At 42.1% G+C, this 16,143-nt stretch overlaps 1 protein-coding gene across 1 annotated transcript in view; it reads right to left on the bottom strand.

Moving 5' to 3' along the window:
- Positions 1-1,900: 1,900 nt before the first annotated feature.
- The window catches only part of bckdha (branched chain keto acid dehydrogenase E1 subunit alpha), a 63,285-nt gene continuing 49,042 nt past the window's right edge, over positions 1,901-16,143 (bottom strand). The window contains 3 exon segments of the mRNA XM_073029301.1: positions 1,901-6,140; positions 6,142-6,288; positions 8,045-8,216. Of these exon segments, the coding sequence (XP_072885402.1) occupies positions 6,117-6,140; positions 6,142-6,288; positions 8,045-8,216 (343 nt within the window). The 3' untranslated portion in view covers positions 1,901-6,116.

The following is a 16,143-nucleotide window of genomic DNA, read 5'->3' as shown; positions in this document are numbered from 1 at the left end:
ATGCCCATTTAACAGGTTCCAACTCAGTCCAAGGAAATCGAGCACAGCCTATTCAGAGTATACTCATGACAATAACATTCCCTCCTAGGCAGCATTCCGGCGAATCCTATCTGCACTCTCTCCAGTGCCATCATGTTCTTCCTGTTAAGTGGTGACCGGAAATGCCCTGTAGTCCAACCAAAATGTTATAAAACATGACTTCAATGTCCTTTTGTTCTCTGCCCAGCTAATAAAAAGTAGCAAATTACTTCTTTACCACCTTTTCTACTTACCTCTTTCAGGAACAAATGTACATGCACCAATTGTGTTCCTCAATGTTCCCTGTGACCCTACCATTAAAGTTATATCGAACCTCAGTCCTGACGGACTCGTCCCGAAACGTTGACTACTCATTTCAACGGATGCTGCCCAACCTGCTGAGTTCATCCAGCTTTTGTACATGTTGATTTGACCACAGCATCTGCAGTGTACTTTGTGTTTACATCCAACCTCTAGTAGACCTCTCAAAATGTATTGCCTTGTACTTATAAGAATTAAATTCCATCTACAATTACTATGCCTGATTTGGCAGCTGATCAATATTTTCCACAATCTAAGACCGTAATTATGAATCTGCCTGAAGTTTTCCCTTGGCTGGATATCAAATACAACTTCAAACAACACACACAAAATGCTGGTGGAACACAGCAGGCCAGGCAGCATCTATAAGGAGAAGGACTGTCGCCGTCTCGGCCTGAAACGTTGACAGTGCTTCTCCTTATAGATGCTGCCTGGACTGCTGTGTTTCACCAGCATTTTGTGTGTGTTGTTTGTATTTCCAGCATCTGCAGATTTCCTCGTGTTTGCTCTTTAAATACAACTTCAAATGACTTGTTCTCTTTGTAAGATTCAGAACAGACTACTTCTGTGTGAGAAATCCATCTGTGATGTTGACTGATTTTTTCTCTCTCCATAAGTATATGCAAACCTGTTGGGCACATCCTAACTCACTGTGATTAGCAACTTTTTATGCTCCTTGACCAATCCCTATCTGTCCATTTGATTGGACAACTCACCTCCTTGGCAATACTGGCCTCACCTAATCACAGATATTCTACATCCTCATCACTCTTCCCACATAAAACTACCACATTATTATTTATTGATCACAGAACCCTTTGACCTGGAATGTTAACTGCTCCTCTCACCATCGATGCTGCCTTTCTTGCTGAATGTTTCCAGCATTGTGTGGGTTTTAACACAGATTTACAGCAATGGCAGTTTTCTGATTTTCAGTTTAAATTTCGTTCTTTCCACGTACAATTTGTCTATTCTTTCAGAGAATGGTTCCTAAGGCTGTTATAGCCGTGTGCTAATGGAGATAAGCTCCCACTACCTATTAAGTGCCCCTGATGGTTTGTGCCCCGAATAGCCTCTGACAACCCAGTCCAGCTCCTGGCTTTTAGCTACTAAGCCCAGCATAAACTGTTTCTATTGACAGGAGAAAGGGCAAAGGCATGTTACTGGAGCCTTAAAACCAGTTGTTTCAGGCAGATGGGGCTCATCATCTGTGGCTCACAGCTCCAGGAGAAGGAGAACCCTGATCTCAAACCGCTCCCATTTTGCTATAGCCATTCATGGAGAAGACCTCCGGAGTAAACCCCAAGGTAAAAATCCAGAGCTGAAATTCCCCAGGGCACTGCAATGTTGAGTTCAAAACTGACTGGGATCTCCTGTGATGCTGCTGGTGCCAAACTTTATCAGTCTCTGCCATTCCTTTATGTACGGAGGTGAGGAACTTGCTACATGCTCTCCATATCGTAGTGCTCAGGCTGGCATACCTAGAGAGCTAGAACGCAACATCTAAGGTCAACCCTGTTCAACAGAGGCCTCACAGAAAGAAAGACATGAAATGAACAAATTTGTTCTTAAATACAACTTTTATTGCTCATATCTTTACACATGCTACCAAGGCAGACTAAGGTAACATCCACCTGCACTTGTTAATGAGTCAGTTGTAACAGAGATCCATGAAAATATTGCCAATTCCATCACAGGAAGTTCTTAGAAACCCTACGGTGCTTCTTACATGCTCCCTGACAGTTAATGAGTAGGTTACATGAAGGGGGGGGGGGGGAGGGGGGGGTCTGGATACCACAGTTTAAGGAGCATCTCGACTCTTCCAACACACAGGAGGGAAGTTAGATGTCACATGTTCAAAATTCCAAGGGGGTTTCCCTAACAGGAAATTTTCTCCAGGAAGTTGACGTCCAAGGTCAAACACCTTTACCTACAGGCTCACTTAATGAGCTTTAATTGTACTTTATTCAGAACAACCGTTAGCATAGAGAGGTGATTACAGAGTACACTATATAGTAGCAATTCCAACCATATTGCAGACCCGTTTCTGCTCCATACAATAGAGAAAACATTAGTTGATTTTTTATGTCAAACATCTGACCCTTAATAGCAACTGCCAATTCTACAAAGCACAATTTCTCACCATTTTGATTATTTTTATTCCTATCCCTCAACTATCAATGATGATATACACAACTTTAATACATTTATATTTTGTAACAGACTTTAACTATGAAATTTGGATTTGCTGAGGCTACTCCCTAATGTACTTTAGACAATAATCAAACCCTCTTCCCCTGAGTTGCATTCTCCGGTATAGCTCTCCACTTCACGGCAACATATATTTAGTGTCTAAGTTACCTTTAAATTAGTACATTAACAGCAGCAAGTCGCACTGTATTGACCATGAAGTTGCCAGAGAGTTTACACAGCAACAGGAAGTTCTTGACAGAACACTTACAAAGCCAGTTTTCTGGATACACCAATACAAATTAAACCAATGCAAGAAATTAAAGATTCTGAAATCAAGTATGAACCATGAATAATTAAAGAGAATATTGAATACCACACACCACTCACACAGAAACGTACATGGATTAGATTTGGCTGAGGTGGCTTAGAGTAAACTGAGTAAGCTTCATCTCTTTGTTGGGAAGAATGCCCCATGTTCAGCAGCCAGAAGTGGCCACTGGAATGGTCTGCAACCCTTCAGGAGGATCCCAGAGTCTCAAATAAATTCCCTACACTACTGGGACCACCTCTGGACAAGAAAATGGTATAAGGAGCTTCAGCTGTACTCTACTAAACACAACTCTTTGATTAGAGAGGTCGTTGCTGAACAAACTGATTTGCAGTGACTCCATCCATAGCATTGATCCAAGTTTCATCTCCATTCAAAATGAAAATTAACACTAACTGATGCTTTAGAACCAACATGAAATATTTAATACTACCAAATGGGGGGGGGGGGGGGCATTAAAAGTAAAACATTATTTTATGTCACAGCCTTTGAGCAAGTCATTGCTGAAGGAGTGGAAGAGGTTTTGGGAACACTGTAGGAAGCAGAGTTAGCAACTATTTCAGCTATGAAGCAGAAGAGAGTAAATTGTGGGACAGCAACCAACATACGTCTCCTTGTGCAACAAGGGGAAGAAAAACTGGGTGGTGGTGGAAGATGTGCAGGGCTCATTACAGAGAAAGAACATCTACTGGACCTTCTTCACCTTTTGCATTGAAGACTTTAAAGCACTGGGGCACTTCAGTTTATTCAAATCACAATGTCCACTTGCAAATAAGCTTAAGGCACTGTGTCCCCTTTCCTTTCTCGTTACACACAAGCAAGAAGGTAGAAAGTGTCCAAAGAGACATCTTTGTGGATCACATTATATGTTTTGAATTCAAACGTGTGCTTTGAGGAGAAACCTGTAACCTAGAGTTGTAGTGGAAGGGGGAACCTGCTAACATCACATTGCCCTGCTGTGTTACTGCTGAATGACCTTGCGGTCTTGTTGACTGAGCTAGTTCCTGGCATAGTTCCTCCATTTGTTTTAATACTTGGTAATCTACTACCTGAAGTGCTGTGAAATACAAAGCCTTTAAATGACTTCACAATATGGACATTGCTACAGGGTGTTTATGCTCACAACCAGCTGACTACGAGCAGTGTCGCAGCCAATACCACTGGATTACACCGGAACTGCTGTTTATGCTGGAAAGGGGTGAGATACTGGAGAAGGAACATGACCTGCAAGCCAGTGGTTTTGGTGACTTCAGTTTGTCATCAGAGAGCTGTGTCGTTTCCTGAAGACCACATTGTCCCAGTCATGATTATGCGCCTGTGTCTTAAGTTAGGAAAGGCAGTCATTCCCACACAACAAGAGAACTTAGAAATTATCTTAACTGTCTGCTCTATAGCACGGCAGTATCTGTAAGCATTATGAATTATTGTGCAATATCAGGAAGGCAATGTCAGATCTGATTACATCCAGGGAAATAAATAATTGCAGTGCCACCCCATTGTGAAGAAAAAGCTGAGGGGAAACAGAATGCCCTGTAAACAGCTGAAGATGGATCCTCAGTTATCTCAGCAGGTTTCTCAGCTCTTCTCCACCACAGCCATAAACCTTTGTATTACTGACATCACTGTACCTGAAATCAGGTCCCCATCTGAGTCCTGGGTACACTGAGAGGAAAGTCTGGCTCTGAATTTCACCGTAAATATTCAGACTACAATGAAGTCCAAAGATGGCAGCTATACCATTTTGGCCAAGACCTTGATTGAGGTACATAAAATTCTGAGAGGTGTTGACAATGCAGACTGCAGGAAATCTTTCTCCATATCAGGCAGATGGAACTAGTGGAGATGGGTTTAGGGGAAGTGGGAGAGAGACTTAGAGTGGATCTGAGGGAGCAACAAACAATCAGCTGGAGGAACTCAGTGGGTTGAGCAGCAACTGTGGAAAGGAACCGTCGATATTTCAGATTGAAGCCCTGCATCAGGACAGAACGTGAGAGGGACCTTCAGCAGAAATTACATGAGAAGCACTACCTGGGAGAGTAGTAGAAGCTAGGTCACTGGGAGCATTTAAGCCAAATGCTGGGAGCTGGGGTTAACACAGAAGGGTAGCCACAGGGCCAGCAGTGAAAAGGGCTAAATGGCCTTTATGGTCATATAAGCAAAGATGCGCAGTAGCAGCTCTGGGATGTACAGATGTCAATATTAGTCTTAAACTGGGCAAACACCAGCATCAATGACCAGCACTTCCCATGGACTGAAACAGAGTGTGCTAATATTTTTCATGTCCACATTTTTTTCACTTTTCTCCCTTCTTTGTCCCAACATTGGACTCCACACACCCTCACCCTGCACTCGAAGCTTCGATTCCTATGGGCCATACTCTGCGGGAATTATCTGGCTCCCATTGATGTGAGACTGGATGTAACAGACCCTCGGGATCTGAGCCTATGTTGAAGGGTAGACAGCTGGGAATTCAGGTTCCTTTCCCCTTTCTGTAATTCACCACAGAACTTTCAAGGAGAATACAGCTCTATTTAACCAATTTCTAGAGTTCCTAACGGCCCTAGAGGACACCTAAACCCGCGAGACTACTGCAGAAGGCAAAGTGTCATTTCCGTTAATACAAAGGATGACAGGGCTGACAGAAGCAACTGAAACAAGGTCTGAATAGATTTGCTTCCTAATCTTGGTAATTATTCTCAACACAACAAGCTCTATTTTGTAGTCAGAACACATTAGAAAATATATGAGATCTACAGACCAAAATAGAGGCCAATAAAACACAAACCAAATATCAGAACATCATCTCTTCTCCTAAACCTGATGGAATACTTCAGTCAAGGAAGAAAAATTGGCCCTTTTAACTGATTTTTACTTTTTTTTAACCAAGCTTTCATCTGAATGCATGAAATAATGTTTTCTGTGTTACCGTGACATTTACCTTCAGCCAACTGGCTTACAGGTGTACGGAACACTTGACATCATTAATTTTGAGTTATTTGTGCTGCGAGGGGACAGGGAAGTCAAGAATTCACCATCTGCCAGGTTAACAGCCATCAGACGCCTCCAATACCCAACAACCAACACAACTCAGATGTACAGGATGAGAAACTGAAGGGACATCAAAGGTTCACCATAATCAGCCTAAGTTTTGGAAATCAGGGGGTTAACTGGAAGCCATCTTGTTGACTTGAGATGAAACTCACTGACATGCACATGGAGGTGTGCTGGGTAGGGCTGAGAATCAAGAGTGTGGTATTTACTTTTCAAAATGGTCTAGGGGGGTAGTGCTCTCCGTACATCTTCAGATGCCTCTGCAGGGCCTCCTGCTGTTTCTTCAGCATGACTGGTATTTCTTCGTACACGTCTGTGAACAAATAGTCCACCTTGGGCTTCAATGCACGTTCAGCCTCCTCGAAGGCTTCCATCACCTGGCAAGGGGATGACAGTCAGCTGGTTAAACTGCTGACAATCCAGCTGTTTTATTGCACTGGATGTTGTTGTTGTCTCCTAAACTGCAATGATGCAACAGCCCAACCAATGGTGTCTCTTCAATTCTTTGCTTTTCTACTGAAACGTCATGCCCATCTCCCTCAGCCTCAATAGCCACTGTCCCTCCCTCACCTACCCCTTTGATTCCCTCCACCTTTTTGAAATGCACCCTCATTCCCCAACAGCCTCTTATCCTTCAAAGCCAGTGCCTAATCTCAGTGCTGAGAGGGAGGAAGAGAGAATCGAGAAGATGTTTGGATGTTACATTGCAATTGTACAAGACACTGGTGAGGCCACATTTTTGGAATGTCATGTACAGTTCTAGTCATCCTGCTATAGGAAAGATGCCATTATGCTGGAAAAAGTGTGGAGGAGATTTTCAAGGATGACACCAGCACTTGAGGGACTTAGTTATGTAGAAAGCTTGGGACGTTTTTTAACTGAAGCATAGGAGAATGAGAGGTAACCTTATAGAGGTATACAAAACTATAAAGGGCTAAAATGGACCTTTTTCTCCTGGTTGGGGAATCAAGAACTCGAGGGCTCAGGTTTAGGATGAGAGGTGGAAGGTTTGTTAGAAACCTGAGGGGCAACTATTTGACCCAGAGAGTGGGCAGTATATGAAGTGAGCTGCCAGAGATAACGGTTGAGGCCGCTATATTAACATTAAAAGGTATTTGCCTTTACATAGATAGGAGAGGGATGTAGACCAAACATGGGAAAATGGGACTCCTGGTTGATATAAGACCAGACAGCTGAAGGACCTGTTTCGGGTCCTGTATAACTGTATTATAAAGACTCTGGGAGGAAGAACCCCAACTTCTCTAACCTTTCTAAACATACTCCCTATTCCCTGGAACCATTCTACTGTATCCTACCTAATACTCTCACTCCATTCTAACAGTCTGGTAGATAGAACTGCATAAGACATATGCACTTGGAAATCTGGCACGCCTTCCTGGCTTTAGTACTCTTTTGCCTTTACTTAGAAAGTTCAGAATTCTGTATGTTAAGAGTTCCTTTAAGTCTCTTACTATTTGATATTGTCTTGGAACCCTTGGCAATCACTGTTCATGATTCATCCAACATATTTGGTATTATTCGTGGGAATGGGACGCATAAGGTATCACTATATGCAGATGACCTGTTACTATATATCTCTAACCCAGAGAAATCCATCCCTGCAGTAATACCATGACTTGCTCAGTTAAGTAGTTTTTCTGGTTATAAATTGAATCTTAATAAGAATGAGCCTTTCCCATTAAATATGCAAGTTCCTATCTATAGACAATCACCATTCAGACTGGTTACTGATTACTTATTTGGGTGTTAAAATTACTAAGAAGCACAAGGATTTATTTAAAGTTAACTTTTTACCCTTAATTGATCATGTTAAACAACTGCTTACTAAATGGTCCCCATTGTCCTTATCTTTGATTGGTACAATTAATACCATTAAGATGATTATTTTACCTAAATTTCCGTATCTATTTCAGGCGGTACCAATTTTCATTTCTAAATCCTTTTTTGATATTATTGATTCTAAAATTTTTTCATATATATGGCAGAATAAAAATCCTAGGTTAAGTAAGAGTTCCATGTGGGATATCAGGCAAGCATGAATTTAAAGGAATGCTAAATAAGTACTTGAAGGAGAAGGTGCAGCAATTTCTGTGTACCTGGCAGAATACCTACCCGTTTCCTAGACTGCTTTCTCCATGTTTTTTCCTGCTCCTCATCCCACCATCCCTTGTTCTCCATGTAGTGCCGGAGCCTGGAGATGGGATGATCCTGCTTGTCCCAGTAGTTCACTTCATCCACAGATCGATAGGCTGAGCTGTCATCGCTGGTGCTGTGATGGCCAATCCTGGGGAGATTCACAACACAGATCTGTAATCTGTTTCAGCACCGAGAAACAAGGTCACATTCCAAATTAACACTCCCCGCCCCTCTCCAGAAGGCACAGATTCCTTACCTAAATGTGATAACATAGCTGAAGTCAACATATACTATTAACCCAGTAACTGTTACACGCATTAGCAGGTTAGTTAACCACAGAGCATAGCAGGGCATGTGTCACAATCATGGGCTTTGCTGCAGGGTCTAGATGCTCCCGTAAGCGAACTGTGCAACAGGTTCAGCAATTGTACACCCAAGTATGCAAGTTCCAGCTAATTATTGTTTTATTATGGCAGCATTTAATTCCCTTCGTTTCGTTGCAGTCTTGTCGAGACTTGAGCAACAGCAACATTATGCTCCCTGCTTACCTTCATCCTTGTCTGAGAAAATCATTTCAACTGACGCTGGAAACCAACAGTATTGCTTAGTATTACATATTACATTCAGCCACAGTGTTGGCATTTTGCTTTCAGTTTGAGAGTTTTAGTTAACAGTCCAGTTGGCCAATCGCTCCTTGTTTTCCTTTCCTTAAAAATTCTGCAAAGTTCACATTGAAGTCTGTGAACTGTCAACCTGCTTCATTGTCTCTCACTCTCTGAACTTGGGCCACATCCAAACTTCGACAACCTGATTCTCCCTGTTCCAGTTCAAACTAGCGTAACTAGAACTGGCGTCACTCTTTTACCTTGTTATTTCATGCTCATCATTTATATCCGTATTTGCACAGTTTGTTGTTCATTGATCCTGTTTACATTTACTGTTCCATAGAAGTATGCCCACAGAGAAAAAGAATCTCAGGGTTGTACGTGGTGATGTGTATATACTCTGATCATTTATTTTACTTCGACTTTCACTTTGAACAGCAACAGGAGTGCTCAGTTGTACTCTTAAAACTCATGTTTGTGGAGTTTGCAGTCTTACAAAGCACCATGGCCCAAGAGTCTGAGGTTATAAGTTCAAAACCTTGAGAATATAACCAGAACAGTGCAATGGTATGTTGCACTACCACTGGTGTTGTCCTTCCATGATTTGTGTAATGAGATTCGATCTCCACTGAATTGGTATTAACTTTTAACAGGCTTCCATGGAAATTTAAAGAGCAACGCCAGGGACAATATTTAATTGCACCAATGGATCTACTGCAAGGAGCAGAGGTGGAGAGGGTTAGCAAATTTAAATTCCTGGGTGTCACTATCTCAGAGGACCCATCATATAAATATTATTGTGAAGAAAGCTTGCCAGCGCCTCTACTTCCTCAGGAGTCTGCAGAGGTTTGCCACGTCATCAAAAACCTTGGCAAACTTCTATAGCTGTGTGACGGAAGGTGTGCTGCATTATGACCAAGTATGGAATCACCAATGCCTTTGAGTGGAAAATCCTACAAAAGGTGGTGGATTCAGCCTAGTAGATGAGTACATCTACATGAAACGTCACCGTAGAAAAGATCCTCACCACTAGGCCATGCTTTCTTCTCACTGCTGCCGTCAGTAGAAGAGGAGAGGAACCTCAGGACACACACCACCAGGTTCAATAACAGTTACTACCCCTTGACTATCAGGATCTTGGACACAAGGGGATAGCTACACCACTTTAAGGACTCATTTAAGGGCTCTGTTATATTGTTATTTCATGCTCGTTATTTTTTGCTATTTATTTATATTTATATTTGCAGTGTCTATACAGTTAACAGTTCCTGATGTTTACAGTTACTGTTCTATAGATTTGCTAAGTTTGCCCACAGAAACAAAATCTCAGGGTTGTATGTACAGGCATGTACGTACTCTGATAATAAATTTTACTTTGAACTTTGAGAGTGGTTTTTCCTGTTTATTACAGTGGCTACTGTTAACTCATTAAAAAGCCCTCACTGCACTTCATTGGACCTGGAGGCATAATTGCCATTTACAAGTGAGCACAGTGAAAGCTACGTAGTCAGAACAGAGAAAAGTTTATCCAGGATTTCATCAGTCTTGAAGAAGGGTCTAGGTCCAAAACATCAACTGTTTATTCATTTCCATTGATGTTGCATGACCTGCTGAGTTCCTCCAGCATTTTGTAGTTTTGCTTTGGATTTCCAGCATCTCCAGACTTTCTCACGTTTCTGTTTTATTACTTACTGAAAGCTGTTAAGTCTTGCATTTGCACAACACCTTGCACGTCACCGAAATGTCCAAAGGTCCTCACAACCAACGGGAGTAGGAGGATTACTGGCCAGGAAATTCCCTGCATCTCTACCGAACATCACACTGACTACGGCAGTGTGACTTTTCAAAGCAACCAGATTAGCAGTATTCCTTTAGTGAATGTGTGTGATGCAGGTTACTTTCTATGTGGCAGTAACCTGCATCCCTGTCAGTTATATACTGGGTGTGGCGTCTGTATTGGCTCAGTTTCCAGGATGTCAGCAGGTGATGTCAGGCAGAGCCCTGAGAAACCAGCATTAAGATTTCTTAATTCTTTGACATTCCTAAAAGGGGGACTCAATTGAGAGACCTCAATGAATGACCAAATGATGAGAATATCAAATGACTCATTAACTAATAGTACAATGAGGCCTCAATTATTAAAGAAGCATTGTAATTCAGTACTGGTCTTACTGGACTTCAGTAAGGCCTTTGACAAGGTCCCGCATGGGAGGTTAGTTAGGAAGATTCATTCGCTAGGTATACATGGTGAGGTAGTAAATTGGATTAGACTTTGGCTCAGTGGGAGAAGTCAGAGAGTGGTAGTGGAGGATTGCTACTCTGAGTGGAGGCCTGTGACTAGTGGTGTACCACAGGGATCAGTGCTGGCTCCATTGTTATTTGTCATCTATATCAATGATCTGGATGATAATGTGGTAAATTGGATCAGCAAATTTGCTGATAATACAAAGATTGGAGGTGTAGTGGACAGTGAGGAAAGTTTTCATAGGTTGCAGAGGGATCTGGACCAGCTGAAGAAATGGGCTGAAAGATGGCAGATGGAGTTTAATACAGACAAGTGTAAGGTATTGCACTTGGAAGGAAAGAATTATAAGGTAAATGGTAGGGCACTGCAGAGAGCAGTAGAACAGAGGGATCTAGGAATACAGATACAGAATTCCCTAAAAGTGGCGTCACAGGTAGATAGGGCAGTAAAGAGAGCTTTTGGTACATTGGCCTTTAGAAATCAAAGTATTGAGTATAAGAGTTGGAATGTTATGGTGAGGTTGTATAAGGCATTGGTAAGGCCGAATTTAGAGTATTGTGCGCAGTTTTGGTCACCAAATTACAGGAAGGATATTAATAAGGTTGAAAGAGTGCAGAGAAGGTTTACAAGGATGTTGCTGGGACTTGAGAAACTGAGTTACAGAGAAAAGTTGAATAGGTTAGGACTTTATTCCCTGGAGCGTAGAAGAATGAGGGGAGACTTGGTAGAGGTATATAAAATTATGATGGGTATAGACAGAGTGAACACAAGCAGGCTTTTTCCACTGAGGCTAGGGGAGAAAAAAAACCAGAGGACATGGGTTAAGGGTGAAGGGGAAAAAGTTTAAAGGGAACATTGGGGGGGGGGGGTTCTTCACACAGAGAGTGGTGGGAGTGTGGAATGAGCTGCCAGATCAAGTGGTTAATGCGGGCTCACTTTTAACATTTGAGAAAATCTTCGACAGGTACATGGATGAGAGGTGTATGGAGGGATATGGGCCAGGTGCAGGTCAGTGGGACTAGGCAGAAAAATGGTTCAGCACAGCCAAAAAGGGCCAAAAGGCCTGTTTCTGTGCTGTAATGTTCTATGGTTCTAATCAGATCTCAGTTCAGCTTTACAGACCAGAGGAGAGCAAACAGATTAACTGCCCAGGTGAGAGCAACATGCCAACCTGATGCTTGCTCTAGAGTCACAACCAGCCCAAACCATGAGTTAAAGTCTTTCCTTTCTGTGTATTTAACGCAAGTAATGAGTTATCCGGGAACTTCAGAGGAACGTTATCAGACAACAAAATGGCAATAAGCCAACAAGGCTGATAAAATACCATGTTAAAGAAAGGTGTTTCTTAAAGATAGGTATGTTTAGGAGAGCAGAAACATAGAAACATAGAAAATAGGTGCAGGAGTAGGCCATTCAGCCCATCGAGTCTGCACCGCCATTCAGTATGATCATGGTTGATCGTCCAACTCAGAACCCTGTACCTGCTTTCTCTCCATACCCCCTGATCCATTTAGCCACAAGGGCCATATCTAACTTCCTCTTAAATATAGCCAATGAACCTGCCTCAACTGTTTCCTGTGGCACAGAATTCCACAGATTCACCACTCCCTGTGTGAAGAAGTTTCTCCTCATCTCGGTCCTAAAAGGCTTGCTCTTTATCCTTAAACTGTGACCCCTCGTTCTGGACTTCCCCAACATCGGAAACAATCTTCCTGCATCTAGCCTGTCCAATCCCTTTAGAATTTTATACTTTTCAATAAGATCCCCCCTCAATCTTCTAAATTCCAGTGAGTATAAGCCTAGTCGTTCCAGTCTTTCTTCATATGAAAGTCCTGCCATCCCAGGAATCAATCTGGTGAACCTTCTCTGTACTCCCTCTATGGCAAGAATGTCTTTCCTCAGATTAGGGGACCAAAACTGCACACAATATTCTAGGTGCGGTCTCACCAAGGCCTTGTACAAACAACTGCAGTAGAACCTCCCTGCTCCTGTACTCAAATCCTTTTGCTATGAATGCCAACATACCATTTGCCTTTTTCACCGCCTGCTGTACCTGCATGCCCACCTTCAATGACTGGTGTACAATGACACCCAGGTCTCGCTGCATCTCCCCTTTTCCTAATCGGCCACCGTTCAGATCATAATCTGTTTTCCTGTTCTTGCAACCAAAGTGGATAACCTCACATTTATCCAGATTAAATTGCATCTGCCATGAATTTGCCCACTCACCTAACCTATCCAAGTCACCCTGCATCCTCTTAGCATTCTCCTCACAGCTAACACCGCCGCCCAGCTTCGTGTCATCCGCAAACTTGGAGATGCTGCATTTAATTCCCTCATCTAAATCATTAATATATATTGTAAACAACTGGGGTCCCAGCACTGAGCCTTGCGGTACCCCACTAGTCACTGCCTGCCATTCTGAAAAGATCCCGTTTACTCCCACTCTTTGCTTCCTGTCTGCCAACCAATTCTCTATCCACCTCAATACCATACCCCCAATACCGTGTGCTTTCAGTTTGCACACTAATCTCCTGTGTGGGACCTTGTCAAAAGCCTTTTGAAAATCTAAATATACCACATCCACTGGCTCTTCCCCCAACCACTCTACTAGTTACATCTTCAAAAAATTCTATAAGATTCGTTAGACATGATTTTCCTTTCACAAATCCATGCTGACTTTGTCCGATGATTTCACCTCTTTCCAAATGTGCTGTTATCACATCTTTGATAACCGACTCTAGCATTTTCCCCACCACCGATGTCAGACTAACCGGTCTATAATTCCCCGGTTTCTCTCTCCCTCCTTTTTTAAAAAGTGGGGTTACATTAGCCACCCTCCAATCCTCAGGAACTAATCCAGAATCTAAGGAGTTTTGAAAAATTATCACTAATGCATCCACTATTTCTTGGGCTACTTCCCCATAATTGGGCAATTACTCTGATGTGTATTTAACTATTGGTGGACCAACATTGACCAGAATTTTATTGAATATACTCTTCATTTCTGAAAAAGTATATACATTCACAAATATACATCTAAGGTGCCTAAGACCTTTGCAAAGTACTGTATATGTGGAATGGAGAGCAAGTTTGTAAATACGGGAGGAGCAAATGATGTTGGGAATGGTGAGGGTGGGGTGCCACAGGAGGGTTGCAGGAAAGGTGACAGAGGAGGAGTGCTGGGGCTTTGGGTGCAGACACACCGAGCCCTGTGACACTAAGCAAGATCATTTGATTCCAAACAACTGATGTACTGATCATTACAAAATGTCTCTCTGCTGCTTCCTGCTCCCACCCCTCCCCCTTCTCCTTTACCCAAACATTATTCCCTTCTCCCTGCTGAGACGTTAAAGGGTTAAAGGGTTGAGAAATGGTTTTCGAAGTCTTGGAAATAACTGCAACTTCTGATTGTTCTGTTCTAAGTAATCTGCTTATGCTACTTTTAGACTAACAACTTTGCTGTTTTGTGGATTGAGTTCTGCTTATTTGTCACATACTTCCTACTATATGGTTTCGTAAGAATTAAAATAGCGCCCTTTGTCTCGTAAGATCGTTCCATAAATTGTTAGGCAAAGGTTCGATATATTTTATTTCCAAATATGCGGAACTATAGCTGGAAAAATGAGGAATTATCTCATTGCGCACATTGTCCAGGTTGTCTGAATTTGACTGCCCTTTAAGGTGATCAAGTGGGCTTTGCCTTGAAATACCGCTGTTGCTAGACATGTGATTATGGGGGTAGCTAAAAAATTGTTTCCTACGTAAGTGACAAAAAATAGTCTAAAAACTCTGTATCTCTGTGCTTTGAGGAGAGAGACCTCCCATATGGACCCCCTGTGTGTGCCTAAGGAGGGCTCTCTCTAGTAGCAAGCTACTAAATAAAAAGCTGTTGCTTTATCCTCCATAGTACTGTGTGTTCTTGCACCTGGTAACGGGTAATAATTAGAAGTAAGGTGTAACACTGCCCCCTTCCCATACTCAGTCCACAATAGAGACCCATATCATACAGTACAGAACATTGAACAGTGCAGCACAGGAACAGGCCATTCAGCCCACAACATTGTGCCGAACCAGCAAAAAGCAAATCAAAAACACCCAACCAGGACTTAAGAACTTTTTAAAAGCTATTATTAATGCTTTTTGAGATAGTGATTTAGATGCATATCATATTCTTTACTGAGTTAAGTATTGTATGTAATTAGTTTTGCTACAACAAGTGTATGGGACATTGGAAAAAAGTTGAATTTCCCCATGGGGATGAATAAAGTATCTATCTATCTATCTATCTAATCCGACCTACCTACACCATGACAATATCCCTCCTCCTTTCTTACATCCATGTGCCTATTCAAACATCTCTTAAAAGCCACCAAGTATTTGTCGCTACCACCATACCAGTCAGTGCACTCCAGGCATCCACACTTCTCTGAGTAAAAAACTTACCCCTCACAGCCCCTTTGAACCTACCTCCTCTCATCTTCAATGCATGACCCCTGGTATTAGACATTTCAACCCTGGGAAACAAATACTCTCCGTCCACTTTATCTATGACTCTCATAATCTTGTAAACCTTTATCAGATCTCCCCTCAGCCTCCAGCACTCGAGCGAAAACAACCCACCCTCTTGTGATAGCACAGGCCCTCTAAACCAAGCAGCATCCTGGTAAACCTCTTCTGCACCCTCTCCAAAGCCTCCACATCCTTCCTATAGTGGAGTGAGAACTGTATGCAATACTCCAGATGTGGCCTAACCAGAGCTTTATAAAGTTGTAACATTACTTCAGGATCAGGTTTATCATCACTTAAATATGACATGGATTTTTTTTAATTGCAACTGCAGTATAGTGCAATACATAAAATTACTAGTACTGTACAAAAGTCTTTGGCACCCTAACTATATATATGTACCCAAGACCATGTGCACAGAACTATATATGTGATATTATGAATCAAATTTACTTTTGAAATATAAACAACAGTAGAAACAAATTCTGCAAGTGTCAATAAACTCCCAAGTTCTTCACCACCACAAACTGGCTAAAAAAAAAACTTGCTTATTTAAAATAAATGTGAAATAAGTTATTCAAGGTCACGTCACATTTTCTTCCTGTATATGAAGCAACAAGGTAGCAGTTTACTGTGAGCCTGTCTTAGACTCTGGACTGTAATCACCCAGGAGTGTAGGGAAACTCTGTCTGTCAAAATGAACCACAGGAACTATT

Source organism: Hemitrygon akajei, chromosome 25 (assembly GCF_048418815.1).
Source record: "Hemitrygon akajei chromosome 25, sHemAka1.3, whole genome shotgun sequence".
Classification (NCBI taxonomy): Eukaryota; Metazoa; Chordata; class Chondrichthyes; order Myliobatiformes; family Dasyatidae; genus Hemitrygon; species Hemitrygon akajei.
Note: the sequence above shows the minus strand (reverse complement) of the source record. Positions and strands in the feature narration are given on the sequence as shown.